Source organism: Oncorhynchus kisutch, linkage group LG12 (genome assembly GCF_002021735.2).
Source record: "Oncorhynchus kisutch isolate 150728-3 linkage group LG12, Okis_V2, whole genome shotgun sequence".
Classification (NCBI taxonomy): Eukaryota; Metazoa; Chordata; class Actinopteri; order Salmoniformes; family Salmonidae; genus Oncorhynchus; species Oncorhynchus kisutch.
In genome coordinates this window covers 10,742,240-10,757,974 of record NC_034185.2, presented here as the reverse complement: position 1 = coordinate 10,757,974, position 15,735 = coordinate 10,742,240, and the positions used below count along the sequence as shown (strand labels likewise).

General features: G+C 43.4%; 1 protein-coding gene across 1 annotated transcript; it reads right to left on the bottom strand.

The window, feature by feature from the left end:
- Window positions 1-1,585: 1,585 nt before the first annotated feature.
- On the bottom strand, window positions 1,586-15,289 carry si:dkeyp-72h1.1 (protein LBH). Its single transcript, XM_031836850.1, has 4 exons — window positions 14,980-15,289; window positions 6,830-6,934; window positions 2,701-2,869; window positions 1,586-2,388 (listed from the first exon to the last, which is right to left on the bottom strand). Exons 2-4 carry the CDS (start codon window positions 6,914-6,916, stop codon window positions 2,333-2,335), a joined length of 312 nt encoding a protein of 103 aa, XP_031692710.1. The 5' UTR covers window positions 6,917-6,934; window positions 14,980-15,289; the 3' UTR covers window positions 1,586-2,332.
- Between the last annotated feature and the right edge of the window lie 446 nt (window positions 15,290-15,735).

Here is a 15,735-nt window from a genome sequence, read left to right as displayed (position 1 = left end):
AGTTGTCATAAGTGGGCCATTCTGGAAGGTTCACATGTCAGTTGTTATAAGTGGAATCTTGGTTAAAAACCAGCTATGACAAGTCAAAATACTAAGTTGACATGAAAAGACTAAGTAGACATGAAAAGACTAAGTTGACATGAAAAGACTAAGTAGACATGAATGTCCAATTCTGGTTTAGTGTACAGTAGCTACAGTATATACCCAGGCTAATGTGTTTTAGCTAATGTGCTGTAATAGGTTAATATCCCACACATTTACATGTGATACAGTGAATAAGTGGGACAATAAACTGTTGCAAAATGTTAGAAAATATCCAATTGTAATTAGAGAGGGAAATGAATTCAATATTTAAAAACAATACAAAATAAATGTGCACTCCCATAGAACATTTATACAGTTCTTATATGTTGAGAAAAAGAAAAACACCACTTCGGTATCTAAAGTGCTTTGGTATCTACGTTTGTGCATGTGTTGCAAAGCATTTTAAAGGGTGTGAGCGAGATGTTTTTGTTCTTGAAATGTAACCATAATATCAGACTCCAAACTATACTGAACAAATATATAAACTCAACATGCAACTATTTCAATGATTTTACTGAGTTACAGTTCATATAAGGAAATCTGTCAATTGAAATATTGAAATATGCACCCCATTATTTTGCTCCTTTGCACCCCATTATTTTTATTTCTACTTTGCACATTCTTCCACTGCAAATCTACCATTCCAGTGTTTTACTTGCTATATTATATTTACTTTGCCACCATGGCCTTTTTTTTGCCTTTACCTCCCTTCTCACCTCATTTGCTCACATCGTATTTAGACTTGTTTATACTGTATTATTGACTGTATGTTTGTTTTACTCCATGTGTAACTCTGTGTCGTTGTATGTGTCAAACTGCTTTGCTTTATCTTGGCCAGGTCGCAATTGTAAATGAGAACTTGTTCTCAACTTGCCTACCTGGTTAAATAAAGGTAAAATAAAATTCATTCATTAGTCCGTAATCTATGGATATCACATGACTGGGCAGGGGTGCAGCCATGGGTGGACCTGGGAGGGGCATAGGCCCACCGAGGCCAAGGAGCCAGGCCCACCCACTAGGGAGCGAACACTCAGTTTCATCAGCTGTCTGGGTGGCTGGTCTCAGATGATCCCGCAGGAGAAGAAGCTGGTTGTGGAGGTCCTGGGCTGGCGTGGTTACACGTAGTCTGCGGTCGTCAGGCTTGTTGGACGTACTGCCAAATGTTTTAAAACAACGTTGTGCATGTGTAGTTTATGGTATAGAAATGAACATTAAATTCTCTGGCAACAGCTCTGGTGGACATTCCTGCATCTAGCATGCCAATTGCACGCTCCCTCAAAACTTAAGACGTCTGGGGCATTGTGTCGTGTGACAAAACTGAACATTCTAGAGCGGCCTTTTATTTTCCCCAGCACTAAGTGCACCTGTGTAAAGATCATTCTGTTTAATGAACTTCTTGATATGCCACACCTGTCAGGTGGATGGATTATCTTGGCAAAGCAGAAATGTTCACTAACAGAGATGTAAACAAAATATGAGAGAAATAAACTTTTTGAGCGTATGGAAAATTTCTGGGATCTTTTATTTCAGCTCATGAAACATGGGACCAACACTTTCCATGTTGCGTTTATAAGTTTAATGAACAAAAACAATCCCAGGCACGCTATGAAATTGGGCAAAATATTAAATAATAAAACCAGTTATGTGAAAATGCTGTTTTTTCAAGTACATGTGCTTTGTAATGAAATGATGCTTGAAATCCTGTTGTTCGAAAGGAAAACAAAACTGTAATAAGGACTAATAGATAATAACATGCATTTGAGCAGAAGCTGACAGCTATACAATGATGAATTCTCCTCTTCCAAGCTCACTGTGTAAATCTGTATATCTACAGTATACATACAGTTTTCATAAGAGTACAGTGTTCTAGACTTTGGTCTAAGATAGCCAGATACATTAACATTTTATATACCGAGGCGTTCCTGTCTTTAATTCCAATATCTTCAGATCACAGATAAACTCTGAAAGGGGTTTACTTAATAAAAATGGCATTGTGAAACATAAAAGTAAAACAAGCAACAATTGATTTACAGTAGCAAGCTACCCACTAAGGTTTGGCACGTAAGAGCTATTTAAGACAATCGTGCAGGACTCGGCCCCACCAAGTGGTGTGGAGGTCTACCAATGTGTTGGCGGTTCTATTAATTAAGGGTTTAGCCTGAAGACCCTCCCTCCTCCTTGCTGCTGTCCATCATAGAGAAACTCACTGTGAACGGCTGGAATGGTGCCAGCACTGCGAGAGTCAGTTTTAAACTCCTCCCATCATTCTGTCAACTTGCTCTTCGTCTTCGGGATGTTCTCCACCTGCCACCAACACACATATTTAAATACATTCCATTTGGATAGCTACATTTCGCTTACAGGCTCCGCCCCCCCCTGACTACAACCTACAAGCTCCTAGTCTTTTCCAGTATTCCAAATCACAAACCTCAATACTATTGAAAAGTTTTTAAATGTTCTAAACTTCATTAGGCACAGCAAGTAAGAGTTCCTCAGGTCCTCTCTTTTGTCTGAAGTTTGCTTCAGAAAAATAAACTGATTCTATTCTATTGTCTCCTGGAGAGCCCGCCTGGTTTTCACATCTCTTGGCTGTAAATGGATTTTAGTGGTTCTCACCTACTGCCTGGGCCTCAACCTCTCCGGAGTCGTCGTCAGGGGAACTGGGGTCATCAGGGGGCCAGCGGAGCTCGCCACTCTCCACCTCCCCACTCTCGGAGGGCTCCACCACGATGGACGGAAGCCGCTTCGACAGCTTGGGGAACCGCTCGTGGGAGTCCGGAAAGATCTGGAAACACAATCACGTCGGGGTAACCAAAGAATAAAGGGTAAATCTGGGAAACAGGGTAAGGGTTGGGGTGTACTGAACAGAACTGAATTCAACACTGAATTGCTAGCAAAGCCAATCCTGTTGGTAACATCTGAGACATTGATGGAGTAGGATCAGGTTAACCCTAGATTATATGCTCAGTTTAGTGTTTTGTGGCATCCAACAAATGTGTAATTTACCAAGTAGTCCCCAAGGGCTCAAAACACATTCCAGAGAAAAGACGGCATGACTAATCATGCCACAAGACGACGCTCAGTGAGAGAGGTAAGGAGATTTGGCTAGTGACTTGAATGGGAAACTATGTTTTCCACTTCCCCCCCCCCCCTGATTGACATTTCCCGCTAGTCTAAAACGTTATTTAAAGCTTTGAAATGGATGCCGGGGTAACGAGGCGCTTTGCATTCGCTGCAAGCCGCAAGTGTCACTTCTATCTCAAAATCTCGGGCCTCTGAAGAGCTCGAGTCGACGAGATGTATTACACAATTTGTGCAGGGCGCGATTAGTTCAATAGGACCACTGTGTGTGGGGGGATTACTTCCATAACACCACTGTGTGGGGGGGGGGATTACTTCCATAACACCACTGTGGGGGGGGGGGGGGATTACTTCCATAGGACCACTGTGATTACTTCCATAACACCACTGTGTGTGGGGGGGATTACTTCCATAACACCACTGTGGGGGGGGGGGGGGGGATTACTTCCATAACACAACTGTGGGGGGGGGGGGGGGGATTACTTCCATAACACAACTGTGGGGGGGGGGATTACTTCCATAACACCACTGTGTGGGGGGGGTTACTTCCATAACATCACTGTGTGGGGGGGCACTACTTCCATAACACCACTGTGGGGGGGGGGGGGGGGGGTTACTTCCATAACACCACTGTGGGGGGGGGATTACTTCCATAACACCACTGTGGGGGGGGATTACTTCCATAACACCACTGTGTGGGGGGGATTACTTCCATAACACCACTGTGTGGGGGGGATTACTTCCATAACACCACTGTGGGGGGGATTACTTCCATAACATCACTGTGTGGGGGGGCACTACTTCCATAACACCACTGTGGGGGGGGGGGGGGGGGGTTACTTCCATAACACCACTGTGGGGGGGGATTACTTCCATAACACCACTGTGGGGGGGGGATTACTTCCATAACACCACTGTGTGGGGGGGATTACTTCCATAACACCACTGTGTGGGGGGGATTACTTCCATAACACCACTGTGGGGGGGATTACTTCCATAACACCACTGTGTGGGGGGGATTACTTCCATAACACCACTGTGTGTGGGGGGGGGGATTACTTCCATAACACCACTGTGTGTGGGGGGGGGGATTACTTCCATAACACCACTGTGTGGGGGGGGGGGATTATTTCCATAACACCACTGTGTGTGGGGGGGGATTACTTCCATAACACCACTGTGTGGGGGGGGGGGGATTACTTCCATAACACCACTGTGGGGGGGGGGGATTACTTCCATAACACCACTGTGTGTGGGGGGATTACTTCCATAACACCACTGTGTGGGGGGGGGGGGGGTTTACTTCCATAACACCACTGTGTGTGGGGGGGGTTACTTCCATAACACCACTGTGTGGGGGGGGATTACTTCCATAACACCACTGTGTGGGGGGGGGGATTACTTCCATAACACCACTGTGTGGGGGGGGGGATTACTTCCATAACACCACTGTGTGGGGGGGGGGGTTTACTTCCATAACACCACTGTGTGTGGGGGGGGATTACTTCCATAACACCACTGTGTGGGGGGGATTACTTCCATAACACCACTGTGTGGGGGGGGGGGGATTACTTCCATAACACCACTGTGTGGGGGGGGGGGATTACTTCCATAACACCACTGTGTGGGGGGGGGGGGATTACTTCCATAACACCACTGTGTGGGGGGGGATTACTTCCATAACACCACTGTGTGTGTGGGGGGGATTACTTCCATAACACCACTGTGTGGGGGGGGGATTACTTCCATAACACCACTGTGTGGGGGGGGGATTACTTCCATAACGCCACTGTGTGTGGGGGGATTACTTCCATAACACCACTGTGTGGGGGGGGATTACTTCCATAACACCACTGTGTGTGGGGGGGATTACTTCCATAACACCACTGTGTGTGGGGGGGATTACTTCCATAACACCACTGTGTGTGTGGGGGGGGATTACTTCCATAACACCACTGTGTGTGGGAGGGGGGGGGGATTACTTCCATAACACCACTGTGTGGGGGGGATTACTTCCATAACACCACTGTGTGGGGGGGATTACTTCCATAACACCACTGTGTGTGGGGGGGGGGATTACTTCCATAACACCACTGTGGGGGGGGATTACTTCCATAACACCACTGTGTGTGGGGGGGGGGATACTTCCATAACACCACTGTGGGGGGGGCGGATTACTTCCATAACACCACTGTGGGGGGGGGATTACTTCCATAACACCACTGTGTGGGGGAGGGGGGGGGGTTACTTCCATAACACCACTGTGGGGGGGATTACTTCCATAACACCACTGTGTGGGGGGGGGGCGGATTACTTCCATAACACCACTGTGTGGGGGGGAGATTACTTCCATAACACCACCGTGTGGGGGGCGGATTACTTCCATAACACCACTGTGTGGGGGGGGGGATTACTTCTATAACACCACTGCACTGAAGGAGGAAGAAGGGGGTCAGCGAGGGACACCTGCATCTGCATGGGGGCAAGCTGGTTGGCTGAGAAAGTAACAGTTTGCCCCTGGATTAGCTGCCATCTCTTACTTGAGAGATTTCACTGGCTTTAGACAAGGCCTCTATTGAGCCAAGTCCATAAAGACCCTACATGCACATGGCCTTCTAAAAGTAATGACACACATTTACTTTACTTTGGAGTCACAAGAGAGAAGCCAGTTCTTTGGAGGTACCTTTGAAGTCAATGGGTCTTTGAAGTCACTGGGTCTTTGAAGTCACTGGGTCTTTGAAGTCAATGGGTCTTTGAAGTCACTGGGTCTTTGAAGTCAATGGGTCTTTAAAGTCAATGGGTCATACAAGTCACTGGGTCTTTGAAGTCACTGGGTCGTACAAGTCACTGGGTCTTTGAAGTCACTGGGTCATACAAGTCACTGGGTCTTTGAAGTCACTGGGTCGTACAAGTCACTGGGTCTTTGAAGTCACTGGGTCGTACAAGTCACTGGGTCTTTGAAGTCACTGGGTCGTACAAGTCACTGGGTCTTTGAAGTCACTGGGTCGTACAAGTCACTGGGTCTTTGAAGTCACTGGGTCGTACAAGTCACTGGGTATTTGAAGTCACTGGGTCAAACAAGTCACTGGGTCATACAAGTCACTGGGTCTTTGAAGTCACTGGGTCTTGAAGTCACTTGGTCTTTGAAGTCACTGGGTCTTTGAAGTCACTGGGTCTTTGAAGTCACTGGGTCTTCACTGTAAAAAGTTAGCAGAAATCAGAAGGGATTTTTTTCCAGAGGATGAGAGGGGGATGAAAGGGGAGGCTGTGATGGAGGTGCAGTCAGAAATAGCCTTGCTGTCAGTTTAGAGCAATGGAGGGACATTTGCACTTGTCATGGGTCTACAGGGAAGGAGAGAGGAGAAGAGAGAGATCTGAGAGAGTGACATGTATGTGTGTGTGTGTCTAGTTTCTGTGTGTGTGTGTGTGTGTGTGTGTGTGTGTGTGTGTGTGTGTGTGTGTGTGTGTGTGTGTGTGTGTGTGTGTGTGTGTGTGTGTGTGTGTGTGTGTGTGTGTGTGTGTGTGTGTGTGTGTGTGTGTGTGCGCGTGTGTGTGTGTGCACGTGTTGCTCATCATTTGTTTGTGCATGTACACGATTCTTATGTTGTGCTGTAGTGTGTGTTGTTGGTTTTAGTTTTTTGGTGTCTGTTTGAATTAGTCCCACCTGAAAGGATATGCCCTCGTCTGCTGGGGCACCTCCGACGGTGAAGTCTCCCACCGTCGAATCACAGGTGTTCATCACTTCTGTCATCCCGTCAGTAAGCCTCGCCTTCACCCAAACAAAAAACAAAAGAAAGGCGGACATTTTGTCAGTACAGTAACAAAGCCATAAAGTACGGCCCCGTTACAAACCAAACATCCCTACAACTAGTCACAAGGGCTTAACAGCTGTCAACAATATTGGCAGGGATTCTTCTAAAAAATAAAGAAATTCGGGTTGCATACATTTATTTTGGAGATGGAAAAATACTTTCAGTGTAACTTAAACCACTAACTAGATACAAATAATGTAGAAAATATAATGCTGCTCTATATGATCCTTGAGAACTAACAATCACCTAAATAAAAGCTAGACAGTTTGAGCAAAGGAACACAGCATTAGCCATGGCAAAATGTATGAAATTGCAGGAAATTAGCTTTGAAACTGTAACATTTTATTTCAGCTTCATGGCAAAATGTGTAGAATTACAAGAAATTAGCATTGAAGCTGAGGAAAAAAAATCTCAGCTCCATGGAGAAATGTGTAGAATTGTATGAAAATGGCTTTAAAAAATGCTAAAAAATACAGTGCCAAGATGGAGCTTAATGACAGCCAATCATGCTCATTGGGAGCATGGGGGGGAGGGGCCATGCTCATTGCCACGCCCACCACCTAAGACCCTTTTTGATCTGCCAAAGAATAACTGTAATTGGGAAAGTCTATCTAGTACCATACTCCTGATTCCTATCCTATTCCGTTTTTAGCTCTGAGTCTCATCATAGGAGTTGGCAAGACAGCACAAACCCAGGGAAAGTAATGAATGATTGGTTTGGAATTGGGCCTTTCTGTGACAGTCATTAAGGCTGCGTTTACACAGGCAGCCCAGTTCTGATCTTTTGACTAACTGTTGGAAGAATATCTGATCTGATTGGTCAAAAGGCCAATTGGCGGAGATCAGAATTGGGCTGCCTGTGTAAACACAGCCAATGTACACTTGCGTATTTTAATTTCTCATTTGCCAATGCATGCTACAGGGCCCGATTCTGCTCATGCACCAACAAAATACTCTCAGCAAATTGGCAATGTGTTGCAAGAATGTTTACAAAAGGTTATGGGAAAGCTTTAGTTCAGGTAATGTCTGCTGCATGATATCACAGTATCATTAGATTGTGCTCTTGGTAAGCCGTCATTATAAATAAGAATTTGTTCTTAACTGACTTGAATAGTTAAATAATGGTTAAATAATTTAATGAGAATGTTATCTAACGTTTACCTAACATTTTGGAAATATCCTCCATTACAGCAGGTATGGGGGTAGCTATGGGGGTAGCCAGTTCAAAGCCCAACCACACCATTTAGATTTTTGCTGTGTCCTAAAATGAACCTTGTGTGTCTAAATGATGTATACTTTACTTAATCTTTTTCCACTGAGTCTGTGCTACAGTCTTCACTGCTCTACTCGTGGCAAGAAAAATGTTCATTCAAACGAGCATTCTTTTTATAGAGAAGATGAGGGCGTGAGGTGGAGCATAATGTCTGACATGCTCCGGGGTGAAGTTTCCCCTAAGTACAGATCTAGGATCAGCACCTCTCCCCCAATCCTAACCTTAACCATTAGTGGGAGAAATGCTAAACTGACCCAAGATCACCCTACTCTGTCTGACACCAGGAACAAGGATGCAACTGCTGCTGGGAATGTAAATAATTCAGGTTTAACATGTTCAACACTGAAATGAAGTTGTTCTGCTTCGGTGACAATAAGGGAACAGTTGTAGCCTTATTCCCTTTTGAGTTCTAGTTTCAGTCAGGAACGGAAAATCACTAGCATAGTGTGTGTTTCTTTCAAAACGATGCATTTTATCCAAGATAAAGATATGTCATAATACTAAGCAGCACTAAGCAACAGCTGGGAAAAGAAACATAACTGTTGTTTCGAACTTTCATCCAATAGTACATCCAACAGTACATCCAACAGTACATCCAACAGTACATCCAACAGTACATCCAACAGTACATCCAACAGTACATCCAATAGTACATCCAACAGTACATCCAACAGTACATCCAACAGTACATCCAACAGTACATCCAATAGTACATCCAACAGTACATCCAACAGTACATCCAACAGTACATCCAACAGTACATCCAATAGTACATCCAACAGTACATCCAACAGTACATCCAACAGTACATCCAACAGTACATCCAACAGTACATCCAACAGTACATCCAATAGTACATCCAACAGTACATCCAATAGTACATCCAACAGTACATCCAACAGTACATCCAACAGTACATCCAACAGTACATCCAACAGTACATCCAATAGTACATCCAACAGTACATCCAGCAGTACATCCAAAAGTACATCCAACAGTACATCCAACAGTACATCCAACAGTACATCCAACAGTACATCCAACAGTACATCCAACAGTACATCCAACAGTACATCCAATAGTACATCCAACAGTACATCCAATAGTACATCCAACAGTACATCCAACAGTACATCCAATAGTACATCCAACAGTACATCCAACAGTACATCCAACAGTACATCCAACAGTACATCCAACAGTACATCCAATAGTACATCCAACAGTACATCCAACAGTACATCCAATAGTACATCCAATAGTACATCCAACAGTACATCCAACAGTACATCCAACAGTACATCCAACAGTACATCCAACAGTACATCCAATAGTACATCCAACAGTACATCCAATAGTACATCCAACAGTACATCCAACAGTACATCCAACAGTACATCCAACAGTACATCCAACAGTACATCCAACAGTACATCCAATAGTACATCCAACAGTACATCCAACAGTACATCCAATAGTACATCCAACAGTACATCCAACAGTACATCCAATAGTACATCCAACAGTACATCCAACAGTACATCCAACAGTACATCCAACTGTACATCCAACAGTACATCCAACAGTACATCCAACAGTACATCCAACAGTACATCCAACAGTACATCCAATAGTACATCCAACAGTACATCCAACAGTACATCCAACAGTACATCCAACAGTACATCCAACAGTACATCCAACAAGTCTCTCCATATTCACTTCCACATTTTGACTTTTTTTTTTTTGTGAACAATTGTTTTCATTGAGTCAATCAATCGGTACAATCAATGAAAAACAATACAATTGACCATTTTTAGAACAACCCCATCTTCCACCACATCCCTAGGAAAGTTTGATTTTTATGTTTATTTATAAAAGAATTTATAGTAGTATTTTTAATAAACTTTCACTAAAATACATGTGAACATGGTAACAAGTACAGTCTTATTCTTTTAGTCAATTACTAACAATTTCGAACATGGGAAAGTGAATGATTGGCAAATCGATGACAGTAAACCGATCAATTAGGTGCCAGGGAGAAGAGAAAACCGGAAGACAGGCAGGAATAAACATCACACAAGCCCATCACTAACCCACCCATCAGCTAAGTGTTGTCTTCCATTTTACAACATGATTAGTTGAATCACATGTGTTAAAGCTGAGCTGGAACAAAAGTGTACACACACTGTTCTCCACACTTGACCTGAATGATGGCAAAAAAAACGGGATCCACAGTCCCATTAATAATCAGATGCTTTCATCCAAAGCAGCTTTCAGTAAACACTTCAACGCGGAACGTGTACTGTAGTTCATGCAGCAATGGGCTATTTATTAACACTGTTACCAGTGCCATGTTCAAACTCATTGCACCACGGGATCCTCACAGCCATCAAACTACACAGACCCACTGTTTTCCATGCTTCCTAATGCTCTGGGTTATCGTATCTGATCGTTTGGACGTCTGGTAACCATCAGAGCCATCATCAGTCCTAATACTAGTGTGTGTTTGTGTCTGTGTGTAAACGTGCGTGCACATGTGTGTGTTTGGTGGGGTGACTAATCTACTGCACACACCCCCCCCTCTCCCCCCCAGCTGTTGCCACGGAGACATGGTGGGCGGTCAATAATCAAGATGTCTTTTATGAAAAAGTGCCATACTCCAAAGTGCCAGTGGGTGTTGATAGCATAAGGATGTGTCTATTGTTTTGCCCAGTCCTAATAACAAAGAATAACCTTAGGGTTAGTCAGTTGTGACCAAACTGGATTGGATTGGATGGTCTATAGGGGGCTGGAAGGGATCTATGTGGAGGGAAGGGCCAAAAACAGGACATATTTTATGGAAATGAGTGCCATACTCAAGAGGGTATGAATGGTGAGTGGGCAATTGGATATGTGTGTGTGTGTGTGTGTGTGTGTGTGTGTGTGTGTGTGTGTGTGTGTGTGTGTGTGTGTGTGTGTGTGTGTGTGTGTGTGTGTGTGTGTGTGTGTGTGTGTGTGTGTGTGTGTGTGTGTGTGTGTGTGTGCGTGTGCGCGTGCAGTACTATAGCCCAAGAGAGCCAGCTGTGACATAAGTGTTTGAGACAGGAGCCGAGCCCACAGCAGTGACAGATTCTGAGATCCACATAATCAAAGTCTCCACAGGTTTATGTACAGTACCTGTTACACAACCCCAAGCACCCAGCCAAAGCTCCCCTATCCTAGGATCAACCAGGCCCAGAATTAAGATGCATAACTCATCACACATAACATAGTCTCATCAAGGTTACAGTAAGAAGCTGGCTTGACATTCCAATTCAGTCAGCACATAGATCTCTGCCAAGAATCAACACTATGTCAATAGGGATGACTAAATATCAACCACATGTCAACGAAGCTCTTATTCGAAAGGGGCGTTAAACAAATATCCTGACTGTGGTGACTAAAGAGCCGAATGCACTTCTAGAAAGAATGTTCACCACATGGCCCAACCTGCCCCTTCATGCTATCACTGTCATACTAATCCTGGCTTCTAATAGGTCTATAGACATTCTCATCCTGGCCTATAGACATTCTCATCCTGGCCTTTAATTGGCTCATAGCCATTCTAATCCAGGCCTCTAATTGGCCCATGGCCATGCTAATCCTGGCTTCTAATTGGCCCATAGCCATTCTTACCCTGGCCCCTAATTGGTTTGTTTATGGATATACAGGGCATTGGGAAAGTATTCAGACCCTTTGACTTTTTCCACATTTCTTACGTTACAGCCTTATTCTAAAATGGATTAAATGACATACCCCATAATGACAAAGTGAAACAGGTTTTTAGACATTTTTGCAAATGTATATATATATATATATATATATATATATATATATATAAAACAGAAATACCTTATTTACATAAGTATTCAGACACTTTGCTATGAGACTCGAAATTTCCAAAGACTCAAAGTTTCCATTGATCATCCTTGAGTTGTTCCTACAACTTCATTGGAGTCCACCTGTGGTAAATTCAATTGATTGGACATGATTTGGAAAGGCACACACCTGTCTATATTACTGTCCCACAGTTGACATTGCATGTCAGTGCAAAAACCAAGCCATGAGGTCATCGGAATTGTCCGTAGAGCTCTGAGACAGGATTGTCTCGAGGCACAGATCTAGGGAAGGGTACTAAAAAAAATGCAGCATTGAAGGTCCCCAGAACACAGTAGCTTCCATCATTCTTAAATGGAAGAAGTTATGGAACCACCAAGATTGTTTTTAGAGCTGGCCGCCCGGCCAAACTGAGCATTCGAGGGAGAAGGACGACCCTAAGCACACAGCCAAGAAAATGCAGGAGTGGCTTTGGGGCAAGTCCCTGAATGTCCTTGAGTGGCCCAGCCAGAGCCCGGACTTGAAACCAATCGAACATCTCTGGAAAGACCTGAAAATAGCTGTGCAGCGACTCTCCCCATCCAACCTGACAGACCTTGAGAGGATCTGCAGAAAATAATGGGAGAAACTCCCCAAATACAGCTGTGCCAAGTTTGTAGCATCAGACCCAAAAATACTTGACGCTGTAATCGCTGCCAAAGGTGCTTCAACCAAGTACTGAGTAAAGGGTCTGAATAGTAAATGTGATATTTCCGTTTTTATTTTTAATACATTTGCAAAATATATATATATATATTTTTTTTGCTTCGTCATTATGGGGTATTGTATGTAGATTGAGGGGGGAAAACAACGTAATACATTTTAGAACAAGGCTGTAATGTAACAAAATATGGAACAATTCATACAGTGTCTCCGTGATAGAAGACAATGAATTAAAAGGAGAATTTCTCCAACTAATGTGGGCTGGCAATGGCGCTTATATTGCACACTTTAATATTGTGATTAGACTATAATCCAATTACAAATGCAGCACACCCTGCCGACATCAGAGCCCTTGTTAGCGCGTACCCTTCTCATCCGCGAGGTGTGAGTGGGACAAACAAAAAGAACTGGAGTGGGGGATCAAAGGAGCATATACGTGTTTGGTGCCATTTTCTATTGAAACAAAAGACCCCGTCTAAAACTCTCTGTGGGGGTGTCATCATTAGAAAGGCTGTACGGTTGCGTTGAACAAACTATTTGCAGATAGATAACATGAATGAACTCAAATGTTATTATATTATAAAGACTAATTCGCTTGTTTCCTGATCAAGTTAGCTCGCGTGTGTTTATGTGCGTGTGTCTGTGTTTGTGTGTGCATGTATGTGCGCATGTATTTTTTCACACACTGTGTGTGTGTGTGTGTGTGTGTGTGTGTGTGTGTGTGTGTGTGTGTGTGTGTGTGTGTGTGTGTATGTGTGTGTGGCTCAGCCACACACACTAGGAACATGATTTTTCTGAGTATCCTTGATTGATTTTCCAACCCTTGTCGCCAGAGAGCGACAGGTTAAACGTCTCCAATTTGAGGGAGCCTTTGACGCAGTTAATTTCTCCTTTCCTCCAACTATACAAAGGCAAGTAAGGTGTAAGGCTAGTGATGCTAGTTTCACCTGCTCCCGGCAATATGGAAAACCATATCTATTCAAATCTATGGAAATGACACACGTAGCATAGTCCGCCGCATTGCAAATTAGAGTTATCATTAACCAATGCTGAACAGGTCTTAGGGCCTCAAAACATCAGAGATTCAAAACTGACACTAAACTGATTTATCAAATGCATATGTTATGCATATTCTGCACATGTTATTGTTGCTTATGGGGATAAAAAAAAAGTTTAAGGAAGTAGAACATTTAAAATAAAGGTCAAGGGTAATAGTGTACTATTCAGAAAACCACAGGTGCAAAGTTTGCACTTCTGAAATTAGTTTCATATGAATACATTTTTACAAAAAAAACTTTCCATATGACAGACAGATTCATCAATACTTGTGTGTAGCTTGAGATCTGGCTGTGTGTGGCCTGCGATCTGGCTGTGTGTTGCCTGCGATCTGGTTGTGTGTGGCCTGCGATCTGGCTGTGTGTTGCCTGCGATCTGGCTGTGTGTTGCCTGCGATCTGGCTGTGTGTAGCCTGCGAGTCTGGCCTGAAGAGTGCGTGCAAGCGCCCAATTCGTTGCCTGGCGCAATTCAAATCCATGCAAATGAGTGAAGTCTTTTAATTTCACAGTCAGATGTGAAACTAATGTCAAACTAGAAATAGCACTCAAGCTTGTAAACCCTCTTGTCAATATGCGTCTCTACCGACAGAACGTTTTAAGGCATGGCACGGTATATTACATAATCACGCATAACCATTGCCCAAAGGATCATAAGAGTCGGTTCGATTGCCAGCTCGGTTGTGAAAATAGCCATGTTCCAAACTAAATGTCAGTACATGATAATGTGTCACAGATGTATTTATATGTTTTTAGTCATTTATGATAATCTGCACATGGCTTCAAAAGTTACACAATTTATTTATATTTATAAATCACAGACCGATCAACTACAGCCTACAATATACTATCAATTAATGCTACTTAGATTATTGTAATCTGTGTTCTACGTGCATTTTTTTGATCTCTTAAAAAAACTATTTTAGCTTCCGTACATGGCTTTTGTGTATAGGGAAGCTCTCATGATAATGCTGTGGAATGGACAGTTGGACACAAGCCAAGCAGTGGAGAGCTTAAAAGGGCACGCACTACAAACTTGTGATTCTTCTTATAAGTATTGTTGCTGAAAATACGTATGGTTGAAAATAGCTCTAAGAAAAAACCGACCATCACTTACCTTTATCGAACGTTAATGTATTCTATGGTCTTTATTTATCCGCGGATGATGTAGGCTACTCAGATATAAAGAGTGGAGCTGTGGTCGCCTGTCTCCGAGTTGGTACAACAATAACGTTTGCTTGATTGTGTTTCTCTGTGAGCTTGCGGCTCGCCTCTTTGCTTACGGCGAAGTTCCGATTCCACTTTCCAGCGGAGGTAACAGCTTCAGGTCACTGGAGGACTGGAGCGTCTCCATGAGCGGTGTGAGTGTGTGCGCACACGGTTGGTATTTCTCACTCTCTGCGCGTGTCTCTCTGTCATGAGTAGGGCCGTGCACAGACCTTTTGGGGGGTATGTGCTCAAAAGGGCACACCCCCCAAAAAACAACAAAACACAGACTTGTTGAGCAATTATTACAAGAAGATGGGAAAGCGGCACAATCTGTTGAGTAACGCATTTTCCGAAACTATTTTCAACTGTAATAAAGACTGCACTTATTAACAACGACCAACACAATTCCAGTCAAAATAGATTTTAAGAAAAACTGTATCCTACCATGACTATATCCAACCCAACTCCATTTGCTGCCACTATCATGTATAGTGTAAAGTTGTCACTTTTCAAACTGTATTTGCCACATGCGCGGAATACAACAAGTGTAGACTTTACCATGAAATGGTTACTTACAAGCCCTTAACCAACAGTGCAGTTCAAGAAGAAGAAAATATTTTCCAAGTAGGGTAAAATAAGAAGTAACGCAGCCATAAAAGTAACA